Here is a 13800-nt window from a genome sequence, read left to right on the forward strand (position 1 = left end):
TCATGAGGCCAATACTTTTATTTTTACAAGCCATAACTGAAATGTGGCCCTCAATAAAAACAAGTTTAACACCCGTGGTGTAGATCAATTAATCTAGTTTGGACATAATTCAGGATTAGTCAAGTACTGCATCAGGAGCAGCACCTGCTGGTTGACGACAATAGCACACAACAAACATGGTGCAAGGGGCGTAGGATCTCATGCAAGTGAAAGTAGAGGTTTGGGCAAAAGCCAAAAAAGGAGCTCAGAGACCAGGTCCTGTTTAGTTTAGGGACCAAGACCAGGTCTTGTTTGGTTTAGGGACCAGGACCAGGTCCTGTTTGGTTTCGAGAGCAAGACCAGGAGTAACCGTCCTTCACGTCAGGAACACAAGGCCTGTCTTTTCTGTCTCTGGTGGCTGTGAAAACCTGAACAAGACGCGGACCAGGACTGGGGGAGGGGCAGAGTGACATAGCAGACTAGAGGGACTGGGCCCAAAGAGGATAAGACAAGAAGTGAAGGTCAAGATGGGAGCGAGAGACTGAAGGCAGCAACAGGGTGCATGTTGGGAAATCAGCGCAGGTCGCTCTCCTCTTCCTGTATGGTCTTCTTGATGCGGAGGAGCATGGTGGTCAGCCATTGGTCCAGCCGTGAGATGGTGTCGAACTCCTTCACCTGAGCGACATCACATCTTTAGTCCACATTCAAGACTAAAAACTGTACAACGCGGATCAAAGGTACTGACCAGATACAGAGTACCGTAAATTCTGGACTATAAGCCTATACATGTACATATTATATTATTATGATGGATATACAATTAAGACAATGGATGTATAATTAATATAATGGATGTATAATAATTAATATAATAGATATATCAATACTATAATGGATATATGTAATTAATATAAAGGATATATAATAATATGATGGAAATATAATTAATATAAGAGATATATCTTTAATGTAATGGATGTATATAAAATGATATAATAGATGTACAACTAATATAAAGAATATATAATTAATATAATGGATATATAATTAATATTAGGGATGTCCCGATACAACTTTTTCACTTCCGATACGATACCGATATTGTAGCCTTGAGTATTGGCCGATACCGATATCAATACGATACGATATAGGCACGAATCATACATATATTTATTCCTTATTTTGTTGTGTGGAATGTTAGAATAGGCTTGATAAAGGGATGTTACTGTTACTGATGTTGTAGTGTTAAATCAGAAAACAATAGTCAGCAAGAGTAGGTATAGGAAAAACTGACCCATTTATTATTAACCAATTGGTTACGTAAATTTTAACCTTCAACATAAAAGTATTACCTCAACTATACAATAAAAACTAAATGTTATATTTAAAGTGCAAAATAACCACTAATACCAACATAATTATACAATTGAATAGAATAAATAAATAAAAAATTAGAAGACCCTGAAAAATAACCTAAATAAATCCAATTTAAAAAAAAGAAGGTTTTAAAGTGCAAACAATTCAAGTTCACTTCAGTTATTTTTTTTACTGTCAGCATATGTTGGAAACAACTGTGGGCAGGGACAAAAATAACAAAAACAACAAAAACAACACAATATCGTCCACTGTCCAACTGCTCTAAGTTAAGAGTTCACAGCTCCAGTTTCACTGACTGACTATGCCCAAAACAACGTAGTAATTACTCTTAGTCTTCACTGAAGAATAGTGTAAACACAATAAACATATCACTCTAATAACAAGAGCATAAAACAAATAATAATCAGTCATTGCTGACTACCCTTACTACTCCCCCTCCTCCTTCCCCACTTTCTGCAGTCCGAGCATAATATGGAGATTTTTTTAAAGAAGATAAGCATTTCGGCATGCTGTGCTGTTTTGTCTACAATGTAGTGGCGGCTAGGAATAATGTAGCGAGGTTGGAGGTGCTCCATTAAGCGTTTAAACCCGACATTACTCACCACCGACAGGGGCTGGTCATCAAGCACAATAAACTGGGCTATCTTTTCTGTTATGGCCATTGCCTTTTTGCTGTCCCGTGGTAGTTTGTCACGTCTTGCAAAGCTTTCGGCCAGCGTGGGTTGCTGAAGCGAGCCAGATGTTTGTTGCTTCGCCTTGCTGCTCTCGCGAAAATCCTCAGGTTCTTTTTTGTGGTGTTTTTTCAAATGTGCGATGAGGCTGCTTGTATTGAACCTTCCCGGTTCTGTCCCTCCACGGGACACTTGCGCCTGACAAATGTTGCATTTAGCGGCAAGGTCTTTGTCCGAGTTTACGTTAAAAAACTTCCACACAGCCGACATCACTACACTTTGCTGCAAGTACACGCGTTGTCGTCGTTGTGATCACGTGGGCTGTGCATGCTGGATCAGAGACGCTCTTCTTCCGTGTGTGATCGAACCAGAGTCACCTATTATAGAAGTGCTGCAGCGGAAAATGGACAGCTTATATCAGAGCGCTTATATCGGAGTTTTTAGATTCAGTCTGATAAAATCCGATATTCACTTTTTTGGCTAATATCGGACTGATTTCCGATATCAATATCGGATCGGGACATCCCTAATTAATATAAAGGATAAATACTTCATATAATGGTTATATATATATAATATGATGGATATACAATTAATAGGATGGATATTTAATTAATATAATATACATATAATATAATATATATATTAAAGTCTGGGCTTCCCTGCTTAGGCTGCTGCCCCCGCGGCCCGACCTCGGATAAGCGGAAGAAGATGGATGGATGGATATATATATATATATATATATATATATATATATATATATATATATATATATATATATATATATATATAGTATTAATTATATGTATATTAATTAAATATCCATCATATTTATTATTTTTGGAGAGTGTTTTACATTTTCCCATCATGCATTGCATGGGATTTAAATGGGTGTCATTTTGAATTTCTTTATAGTGTTTGGATGTTTTTCATAATATCCACAAAGTTCAGTGAGCAGGTTGTGTTATGTGTGACCATGTGTGTATTGACCTTTATGTTAGTTGCATTTTATTTGCACCATCACAAGAGAAGGTCGTTTGGATTGTGTCGTACAAGTATATGCTGTGCTATTACTTTGAAGTACTTTCAAGGGTCATCGACCTGATTTACTCAGATTGTTCAAAAGATGGCAGCAAATGTGTAGCATTCAGAGACCACCTGGTATTTAAGATTAATGTGAAAGCACCCGCGGTGCGATACTTTTTTGAACTCATGACCTCTTGCAGGCCAAATTAAAGACGCTGATATAACTAAAACAAGTCATTCTTACTAAAGCGTCCCATATTTGATGTCTGTAGGAGTGTTTTCATGCATATTTGTACATGCTATCGTAATGTAATCAAGCTAGCATCATTAGCATTAGCTAATATGCTAACACGTTTACAAGTGTCTGTGTTAGTATTGTGACAATTACATTCTTTTTGTATTGTTTCACTTTCACAGATTCCTCAGTAAATTCCCCAAAACGTCATTGTGAAGTTATTGAGTCTGTTTAGCTAATTGGAGAGCTAGCTTGTGCAACTAGTGGGTCCTTGACGATGACTTCTGTTTTGTTTCATCATCCGTTTTACTACCACTGTTTAAAAACAATTGAGGTATGTAAATAAACATTTACAGAATATTTCTGTGCAAATGTCATAAAGGATGATTTTTACCTGGACGCACGTCATTTTTTTTTTTGCTAAAAACTTTTGTAACAGTACCAACTAAAGCATTGGTTTTTAACCTTTTTGAGCACGGGTCCAACATTTCCACTACAGAGAGGTACAGAGCCCGCTCAAATATTAACACTGAGTTAGATATCGTACTCTTCATTTTAATCATATTCAACCTTGTCAAATGATATGAAAGCATGTGTTAATCACAAAGATCATTATCAATTTTGACGTTGATTTTTAAAAAATACATACAAATACAGAGTGCTAAACAGTACATTCTAACTAAATTAATAATAAATAATATGATACGATTAAAAGCACATGATACAATAATATGTATCTTAAAGTATCTTAGTCATAATTTTTGCACTTAAGATACTTCTCTTGAAGACTTTCAGCTCCAGACTTCTTCTGTGTATCTGAGATTGTCATTACTGCCACAAGTGGTGGAAAAGTGTATTACAACAGAATACTATTGGGGGCAGTAGTCCCCAACCTTTTTGTAGCTGCAGACCGGTCAACGCTTGATAATTTGTCCCGCGGGGGGGGGGATTTTTATCAATTTTTTTCTTAGTCGTGAAAAAGTGAGGTTTTTGTCATGAAAAAGGGAGGTTTTTTGGGTTGGTGCACTATTTATAAGTGTATCTTGTGTTTTTATGTTGATTTAATAAAAAAAATATAAAAATTAGAAAAATTAATACAATAAAAACATTTTTAAAATTATTCTGCGGCCTGGTACCAATTGAGCCCGGTGGTTGGGGGACCACTGATCTAAAGTACTGTTTTTTTTATTTTAAGTGAATTACACCACAAGTGTCCTCACTCATCTTTGCACTGATGTACAGTATGCATTGATCATAGGTAATCGTCTTAAAGGAGCATGTGCCGTCGAAATAAATGGAGTGATTAATTATTTTTTCTTAAGCCCTCCAGGAAGAAGAAAATATTTCGCAACTGAAAAACATTTTATTGTAAATTACCCATTTTTAGCATACCGTATTTTTCGGAGTTTACGTCTTTCCGGAGTATAAGTCGCACCTGCCGAAAATGTATAATAAAGAAGGAAAAAAAAAAAACATATATAAGTCGCATTGGAGTATAAGTGGCATTTTTGGGGGAAATTTATTTGATAGAACCCAACACCAAGAATAGACATCCATCCATCCATTTTCTACCGCTTATTCCCCTTGGGGTCGCGGGGGGCGCTGGCGCCTATCTCAGCTACAATCGGGCGGAAGGCGGGGTGCACCCTGGTCAAGTTGCCACCTCATCGCAGGGCCAACACAGATAGACAGACAACATTCACACTCACATTCACACACTAGGGCCAATTTAGTGTTGCCAATCAACCTATCCCCAGGTGCATGTCTTTGGAAGTGGGAGGAAGCCGGAGTACCCGGAGGGAACCCACGCATTCACGGGGAGGACATGCAAACTCCACACAGAAAGATCCCAAGCCTGGATTTGAACCCAGGACTGCAGGACCTTCGTATTGTGAGGCAGACGCACTAACCCCTCTGCCACCGTGAAGCCCCAAAAATAGACATTTGAAAGGCAATTTAAAATAAATAAAGAATAGTGAACAACAGGCTGAATAAGTGTATGTTATATGACGCATAAATAACCAACTGAGAATGTGCCTGGTATGTCAATGTAACATATTATGGTAAGAGTCATTCAAATACCTATGACATATAAAACATGCTATACGTTTACCAAACAATCTGTCACTCCTGATCGATACATCCCATGAAATCTTATACGTCTAGTCTCTTACGTGAATGAGATAAATAATATTACTTGATATTTTACGGTAATGTGTTGATAATTTCACACATAAGTCGCTCCCGAATATAAGTAGCAACCCTGGCCAAACTATGAAAAAAACTACGACTTATAGTCCGAAAAATATGGTACATACGTATTCTAAAGTGTTAAAATTATGACAGTGGGTGAAACGGCGCCTGTTGCTGGCGTTTGGTGGTAATGCAGGTTACTGTAAGAAACGCACAGAGCCGGATGGATTTTCCACGTAATTAAATACTGATCATTAAATGTTCATATTTTTAACGTGTAATACATGCATAACAATGTTCACTAATTGTTTTGAGCCCAAACTACTTTACAGACAAAAGTGCACTTTCCCTGTACTAAAGTCATCTGTCATTTTTGATGATATACAGAGACTAACAGTATTTTTGAGTCTATTACTCATTTCATGACCTTTGCACTCAACCATCCATCCATCCATTTTTCTACCGCTTGTCCCTTTGGGGGTGAGTTTGCATTTATATTAGAGACAAATATTCTAAGGAAACCAGAAAAGCACGCTTTTACTTTGAAAAGCAGGAGCTTGCGAAAGGCCAAAGATCAGACATACACTCTTGGTAGTCAAGTGCGGATCGATACTGAAATATTGATACCAGATACTTATCCTGTAAAATCGATTCTCAAATCAAAATATCAATACTTTTAGTTGAGGGGTGTCCAAACTTTTTTCCTAAAAAGTCAAAGTATGTATATTTTGTTGTTTTTTTAATTCTAGAAACAGACATTACGTCAGCTTTGTAATATTGGTGACTAAATATATTATTATTATAATCACTTAAAACATTTGAGCTTTTTCTCATTACATACCAATTTTGTGCTCTATTTCTTAAATTTTTACCCTTGTTTTTTTCCCCATGTAAGAATACAATAAAACTAATAATACGAATGTAAACTAGTTTGTCTAAAATTCTGCCTGTATGAAAAGATTATTGTTCAGTTACACATTTAACAGTGTTTATTATGGTTGTTGTCATTTTTCAATGAATGAATGAATGAATGAGTAAGTATTAATTTATTTTTTTAATTACCTAAACTTTGTTTGTACTTTAAGAATATTTTATTTTTCCTTTGAGGGCTTTTACTATTTTAGTTCAGGGGTATCTAAACCTTTTCCACCAAGCGCCGCATACTAAAAAGTCAAGTATAACGAGGAAATTTTGATTCTTAAAAACATTTTTGAAAAACAGATATATATATATATATATATATATATATATATATATATATATATAAATATATATCTGTTTTTCAAAAATGTTTTTAAGAATCAAAATTTCCTCGTTATACTTGACTTTTTCTATATATATATATATATATATATATATATATATATATATATATATATATATATACATATACATATAAAGACACAACTTTGTGTTATAGACGCTTTTTTGTCATTACATTCCGATTATTTTTTGTTTTGTTTTCTTACATTTTTACTCTTTGTTTTTTTAGATGAATATACACAACTTTTTAAATTTTAAAAGCCATTTTAGATATATTTGCACAAAGTATCGGTATCGGCTCAGCATCACCGATACCAGCCTGAATTCTACTTGGTATCAAATTGGAAAGAAAATCAGTGGTATAGCACATAAGTAACTCTTGGCAATATAGTAATGTTTTAGTGACACTAGAGATAATATATTAAGCACATACCGCCCACTGTTGGCAATGGACAGCATTGCAATGACAACATATATATTTAAAGGCCTACTGAAATGAGATTTTCTTATTTTAACAGGGATAGCAGGTCCATTCTATGTCATACTTGATAATTTCGCAATAATGCCATATTTTTGCTGAAAGGATTTAGTAGAGAACATCGACGATAAAGTTCGCAACTTTAGGTCGCTAATAAAAAAGCCTTGACTTTATCGGAAGTAGCAGACGATGTGCGCTTGACGTCACTGGTGGTAGGGCTCCTCACATCCTCACATTGTTTATAATGTGAGCCTACAGCAGCAATACCTATTCCGACCGAGAAAGCGACAATTTTCCCATTAATTTGAGTGAGGATGAAAGATTTGTGGATGAGGAAATTTAGAGTGAAGGCCTGGGAAAAAAAAAAAAAGTTTGAAAAATTAAAAAAAATTAAAAATAAGGCGAGGGCAAGTGACAGCGATTCAGATGTTTTTAGACACATTTACTAGGATAATTCTGGGAAATCCCTTATATGCTTATTGTGTTGCTAGTGTTTTAGTGAGTTAAAGAGTACCTTAATGTTGAAGGGGTGCGGCCACGGGTGTTTTGACGCCAGAGTCTCTGAGAGAAGTCACGGCAGCTGCAGCAGGACGCTGGCTCCGCTGATCTCCGGTAAGAGGCGACTTATTTCCACAATTTCTCACCGAAAACTGCCGGTTGACATGTAGTCTTGATCCATGTTCGCTTGACCGCTCTGATCCATAGTAAAGCTTCACCTCCGGGAATTTCAAACAAGGAAACACTGTGTGTTTGTGTGGCTAAAGGCTAAAAGCTTCCCATCTACATCTTTCTACTTTGACTTCTCCATTATTAATTGAACAAATAGCAAAAGATTCAGCAACACAGATGTCCAAAATACTGTGTAATTGCGCGATGAAAAGAGACGGCTTTTAGCCGTGAGTGGTGCTGGGCTAATATGTCCCCTCCAACCAATAACGTCACAAACACGCGTCAACATCGCGTCATCATTCCGCGACGTTTTCAACAGGAAACTCCGCGGGAAATTTAAAATTGTAATTTAGTAAACTAAACCATCTGTATTGGCATGTGTTGCAATGTTAATATTTCATCATTGATTTATAAACTATCAGACTGCATGGTGGGTAGTAGTGGGTTTCAGTAGGCCTTTAACAAATAATTTTGTATATAGCATCAATTTATATTTATCACTCAAACAACCTTTCTTGCCCATGGTGCCTACATTTAAAAAAAGTTAACCTACATGTGCTACACAAACCTACTGAGCCATGTGGATATTTTCAAAAACGTCGCACACAAAATAACATCCATCTAAATCCACCACAAAGCATGATGGGTAATTTCAGGAATGCCCCCTATCCATACTTTTGGCACATTTTCTCTGCGCCTGATGTTTCTGATTGATGACAAAACATTACGGAGGTCATCAGCAAAGTAAACAGGGTTGGGGTGGGACTTTCACAGACTCTTTAATATTTCATGTTTTATCGATTGTACTTCATATTGTAGAGGCAGGAGGTGTACTACAAAGCGAGTTGCGGGATAGAGTTTGGACACCACCCCAGTGAAGAAAAACAACATGACACTCACCGAGTCAGTGTATGCGTCCACGTTCTGTTCTTCGTACGCATCCAGAAGTTTCTGGTGTAAAGGAAACAGTGAGGCAACATGAAGACACTTTCACACAGATATCCGGCAAAAAAGATACGTTCTTGTAATTATTATTAAAGGTTTCATCAAGTCAAATGAGTCGAACAGAGAAGAATAAACACTGACCTATTTATTAATAACCATATGGAATTGACTTAAAGTTGAAGTGGAGTGGTAATTTGTTTTTTGGCCACGATAACTCATGAATAAGTAAGCATGTGACACGTTTGTCACTGAATTATTTCTAATGCGCTTCTGTCTTGGAGACTTTGTATGTGTAAGAAATATGCAAATATAATTATATGATACTTATTTATATTGTCTGATTGTTCAATGATTATATTGCTACTAATATGCTATTGTGTGCTTAGCTGTCGTGTAGCTGCTAGCTCTGAGTAGCCTATAGCCTTGCACAGGGATTTTCAAACTACAGTACAAAGGCTCCATTTAGTGGTACGCCAAAGAATCCCTTAATTAAATATTGTAATGTTCTGTAAGTAAAGTGTTTCATTTTTCTATATTCAAACACAGTGTTACTGTTCAAACTGTGTGTGATGCCAAAAGTACTAAATATATTTGCTAAATAAAACCTCTGCCTTGTTTTTAATGAATACTTGGGCCTACTACACTACTGTGTTCTAATGTTGTCATTATGGTGGTACTTGATGAATACTTAGGTCTAGTACATTACTGTATTTTATTGCTGTCATTATGGTGGTACTTATTGAATACTTAGGCCTACTACACCACTGTATTTTAATGTTGTCATTATGGTGGTACTTGATGAATACTTAGGTCTACTACACTACTGTATTTTAATGTTGTCATTATGGTGGTGCTTAATGAATACTTACGTCTACTACACTATTGTATTTTATTGTTGTCATTACGGTGGTACTTAATGAATACTTGGGTCTACTACACTACTGTATTTTAATGTTGTCATTATGGTGGTACATGATGAATACTTAGGTCCACTACACTACTGTATTTTATTGTTGTCATTATGGTGGTACTTGATGAATACTTAGGTCTACTACACTACTGTATTTTAATGTTGTCATTATGGTGGTGCTTAATGAATACTTAAGTCTACTACAGTATTGTATTTTATTGTTGTCATTACGGTGGTACTTAATGAATACTTAGGTCTACTACACTACTGTATTTTAATGTTGTCATTATGGTGGTACTTAATGAATAGTTAGGTCTATTACACTACTGTATTTTAATGTTTTCATTATGGTGGTACTTAATGATTACTTCGGTCTACTACACTGCAATATTTTAATGTTGTCATTGTGGTGGTATGTTTTCTGAGGTGATACTTGGCAATGGCCCAGCATGCTTACCTTTTGTGAACGACTTGACTAAAATAGAAGAAATTGTGTGCTCATTGGAGGACATTTAGATTTCGACTAAACAAGGAAACAAGACTGCTTGTATCGGACATTTTACATGCAAGCTGATATCAACTGGGTGATATCGGACCGATTTTGGATACAGTAGATCTGACGTGTGCCTTTGACATGAAACCCAGCCATGCACAGTAGGGGAGAAAAGTACAGACCCTTTGCAAGAAATGTGAATATCGTGGAAAAGTGTATCAATTTCCATAAATCCATTCAAAAGGTTGAATTTCTATAGATTATAGATTCAGTTATTGTGTACATCTTTTGGGCCCCCAACTCACAAAACCCACGGAAAACAGGATTTAAAAAAATGAGAATACTGTGAAAAAATCGGCCCAAATGTTTTTAACTGAGTGTAACACACGACTCATCTACTAAACTTCTGTGGATGATGGAATGAAGCGGGAGTCATTCAGACCGCTTCTGAGTCTGGGTAAACGTAGGAAGCGTCTCAACTGGGCCAAGGAGAAAAAGAACTGGACTGTTGGCCGGTGGTCCAAGGTCCTCTTTGTGTGCTTTTCATTGGGGAATCAAGGTCCAAGGGTTTGTTAGGAAGACGGGTGAGGAACAGAGCCAAAGCTGCTTGAGGTCCAGTGTGAAATATCTAGTCATGATTTGGGGTGCAATGTCCAGTGCAGGTGTTGGTCAACTCTGCTTTCTCAAATCCAAGGTCACCAGAATGTTTTAGAGAACTTCATGATTCCTTCTGCTGAGGGTCTGTATGGAGATGCAGATTTAATCTTCCAGTAAGACCTGCCCATGCCACCAGAAGCAGCATAACCTGCTTTGATGCCCATGCCATCACAGTGCTTGACTGAACAGCCAACTGGCCGGACCTAATCCCCTTTGAGAATCTATGGGGTATTATCAAGAGGAACATGAGGGCAACCAGACCCAAAAACTAATAAGAGCTGAAGGAAATCTGGGCTTCCATAACTCCCACCAATGCCACAGTACATGGAGACAGTGATGAATGATTCCCTACAAAGTATTGAAGATTGACACGTCATTTTGAAAGCACCACATTTCAGTCTATTTGATGTCATCCTCATTTCTTTTTTTCCAGTAAATGGGGATTTCTTCACAGTATTTTCTTTTTTTTAAATCCTGTTTTCCTGGGTTTTGTGAGTTGGTGGCTCAAATGATATACAAACCCCCAAAAAGTGAGGTTGTCACGTTAAGTAAAGGTAAATAAAAAGAGAATACAATGATTTGCAAATCCTTTTCAACTTATATTAAGTTAAATAGAATGCAAAGACAAGATATTTAATGTTCACACAGGAAAACTTTTTTTGCAAATATTAGCTCATTTGAAATTTGATGCCCGCATAAAGTTTAAAAAAAAAAACTGGCACATGCGGCAAAAAAGAGTGAGAAAGTTGAGGAATGCTCATCAAACAGTTATTTGGAACATCCCACAGGTGAACAGGCTAATTGGGAACAGGTGGGTGGCATGATTGGGTACAAAAGCAGCTTCCATGAAATGCTCAGTCATTCACAAACAAGGATGGGCACTTTGTCAACAAATGCCTGAGCAACTTGTGCAACATTTCTCAACGAACATTTGCAAGGAATTTAGAGATTTCACCATCTACTAGAGATGCACGGATAGGCAATTATATCAGCCGCATCCGCATCACCAAAGTCGTCATCCACCCGAACCAACATTTTATCAGGACTGTACCCGCCCGCCAACCGCCCGCTGAATTACATCAGATGTTGTCCGCCTTTACCACTCACAGAGCTATTTAAACCTGTTTCACAGAGTAAAGAAGACAATTGGAGCCACTAACGTTCCCGCGACTATCCAATATCATTCATCCTGATTACAAGAATATGGGCGTGCTATGAAGCCATTGCCTTAGACACCTTCAACAACATGTACGAACCAATTGTTAATCCGGTAACATGTTGTGGGCAGCTTCCGCAATTACACGTTCAAGATTGAAAGGCATACTGGGTGATACAGAGTACCTTTGTATCCGTGACACTTCCTGAATATATTTTACACCCCTGCGCCCCCAACCCCGCCCACCTTACCGACGCACGGGGGGGGGGGGGGGGGGGGGGGGGGGGTGTAAAATAGTCAGGAAGTGTCATGAATACAAAGGATTATAGGTATTTGTTGTGTTGCGTTTATGTTGTGTTACTGTGAGGATGTTCTCCCAAAATGTGTTTGCCGTTCTTAATTGGTGTGGCTTCACAGCGTGGCGCATATTACTATGTGTTAAAATTGTTTATATCACAACCATTAGTTGTGTACTCTGTGTCACCCAGTGTGCCTTGCAGTCGTGTGCGTGTTGCTGCGGAAGCCACATACAACATGATACTGGACTGACAAGCAGATCGTACATGCTGTAGAGGGCGACAAAGCCAATGGCTTCATAGCACGCCCTAATACTTATTATCTGGGTGACTACCGGCAGTCATTCAGGAGAATAATAGCGTCTCTTAGTGTCTTCTTCGCTTTATGACACAGGTCTTAAATGGCACTTTGAATGGCAAAGGATACCGATCACAGAACCATGCATATCAAATATTTCCGGATGGTTCAACCGCCACCCGCCCGAATCTAATTAAAATCTATTTTTTCGTCATGTCAACCGCCCGACCCGCGGTTTATCCGCGGACTCCGCGGATGAGACCGCAAACCGCGCATCTCTACCATCTACGGTCTGTAATATTAAAATGTTCAGAGAATCTGGAGAAAGCGATGACATTATGGATATTCGATCCCTCAGGTGGCACCGCATCAAAAACGACACCCATGTGCAAAGGATATTACCACATGGGCTCAGGAACACTTCAAAAAAACACTGACAGTAACTACAATTTGTCGCTTCATTTGTAAGTGCAGGTTAAAACTCTACTATGCAAAGCAAAACCCATTTATTAACAACACCCAGAAATGCAGCCGGCTTCACTGGGCCCGAGCTCATCTAAGATGACTGTTATAGGCGCACCACGGACTGTTGAACAACTTACGCTGTACATCAAGCAAGAATTCCACCTGACAAGTTTAAAAAATGTTTCTTCTATGTTCCCAAACGTTTACTGAGTGTTGTTAAAAGGAAAGGCCATGTAACACGGTGGTAAAAATCCTCTGTGACTACTTTTTTGCAATGTGTTGCTGCCATTAAATTCTAAGTTAAAGATTATTTGCAAAAAAAAATGTTGTTTCTCAGTGTGAACATTAAATATCTTGTCTTTGCAGTCTATTCAGTTGAATATAAATTGAAAAGGATTTGCAAATTATTGTATTCTGTTTTATTTATCATTTACACAATGTTCCAATTTCACTGGTTTAAGGTTTTGTACAAATAAACAACTAAACACTTGAAATTATGGGTTTTGAGTCTATAATCTATGGAAGTTTAACGTTTTGAATGGAATTTTGAAAATAAATACACTTTTCCATGATATTCTCATTTTTTGTAAAGGGTCTGTATTTGTGGCGGTCCAAATGTATCCGTGGCAGGCTACCACAGATAAATGGAGGAAATGCTGCGGCAATATTGCGCTTGGCTGCTGTTCTGT

General features: G+C 37.5%; 1 protein-coding gene across 1 annotated transcript in view; it reads right to left on the reverse strand.

The window, feature by feature from the left end:
- Positions 1-13800, reverse strand: part of napab (N-ethylmaleimide-sensitive factor attachment protein, alpha b) — a 26246-nt gene continuing 12446 nt past the window's right edge. Inside the window, exons 10-11 of the mRNA XM_061877920.1 lie at positions 8792-8842; positions 1-654 (exon numbers count right to left, since the gene is read on the reverse strand). Coding sequence (XP_061733904.1) covers positions 553-654; positions 8792-8842 — 153 coding nt within the window. The 3' untranslated portion in view covers positions 1-552. The remainder of the gene's footprint in view (positions 655-8791; positions 8843-13800) is intronic.

This window comes from Nerophis ophidion, linkage group LG18 (genome assembly GCF_033978795.1).
Source record: "Nerophis ophidion isolate RoL-2023_Sa linkage group LG18, RoL_Noph_v1.0, whole genome shotgun sequence".
NCBI lineage: Eukaryota > Metazoa > Chordata > Actinopteri > Syngnathiformes > Syngnathidae > Nerophis > Nerophis ophidion.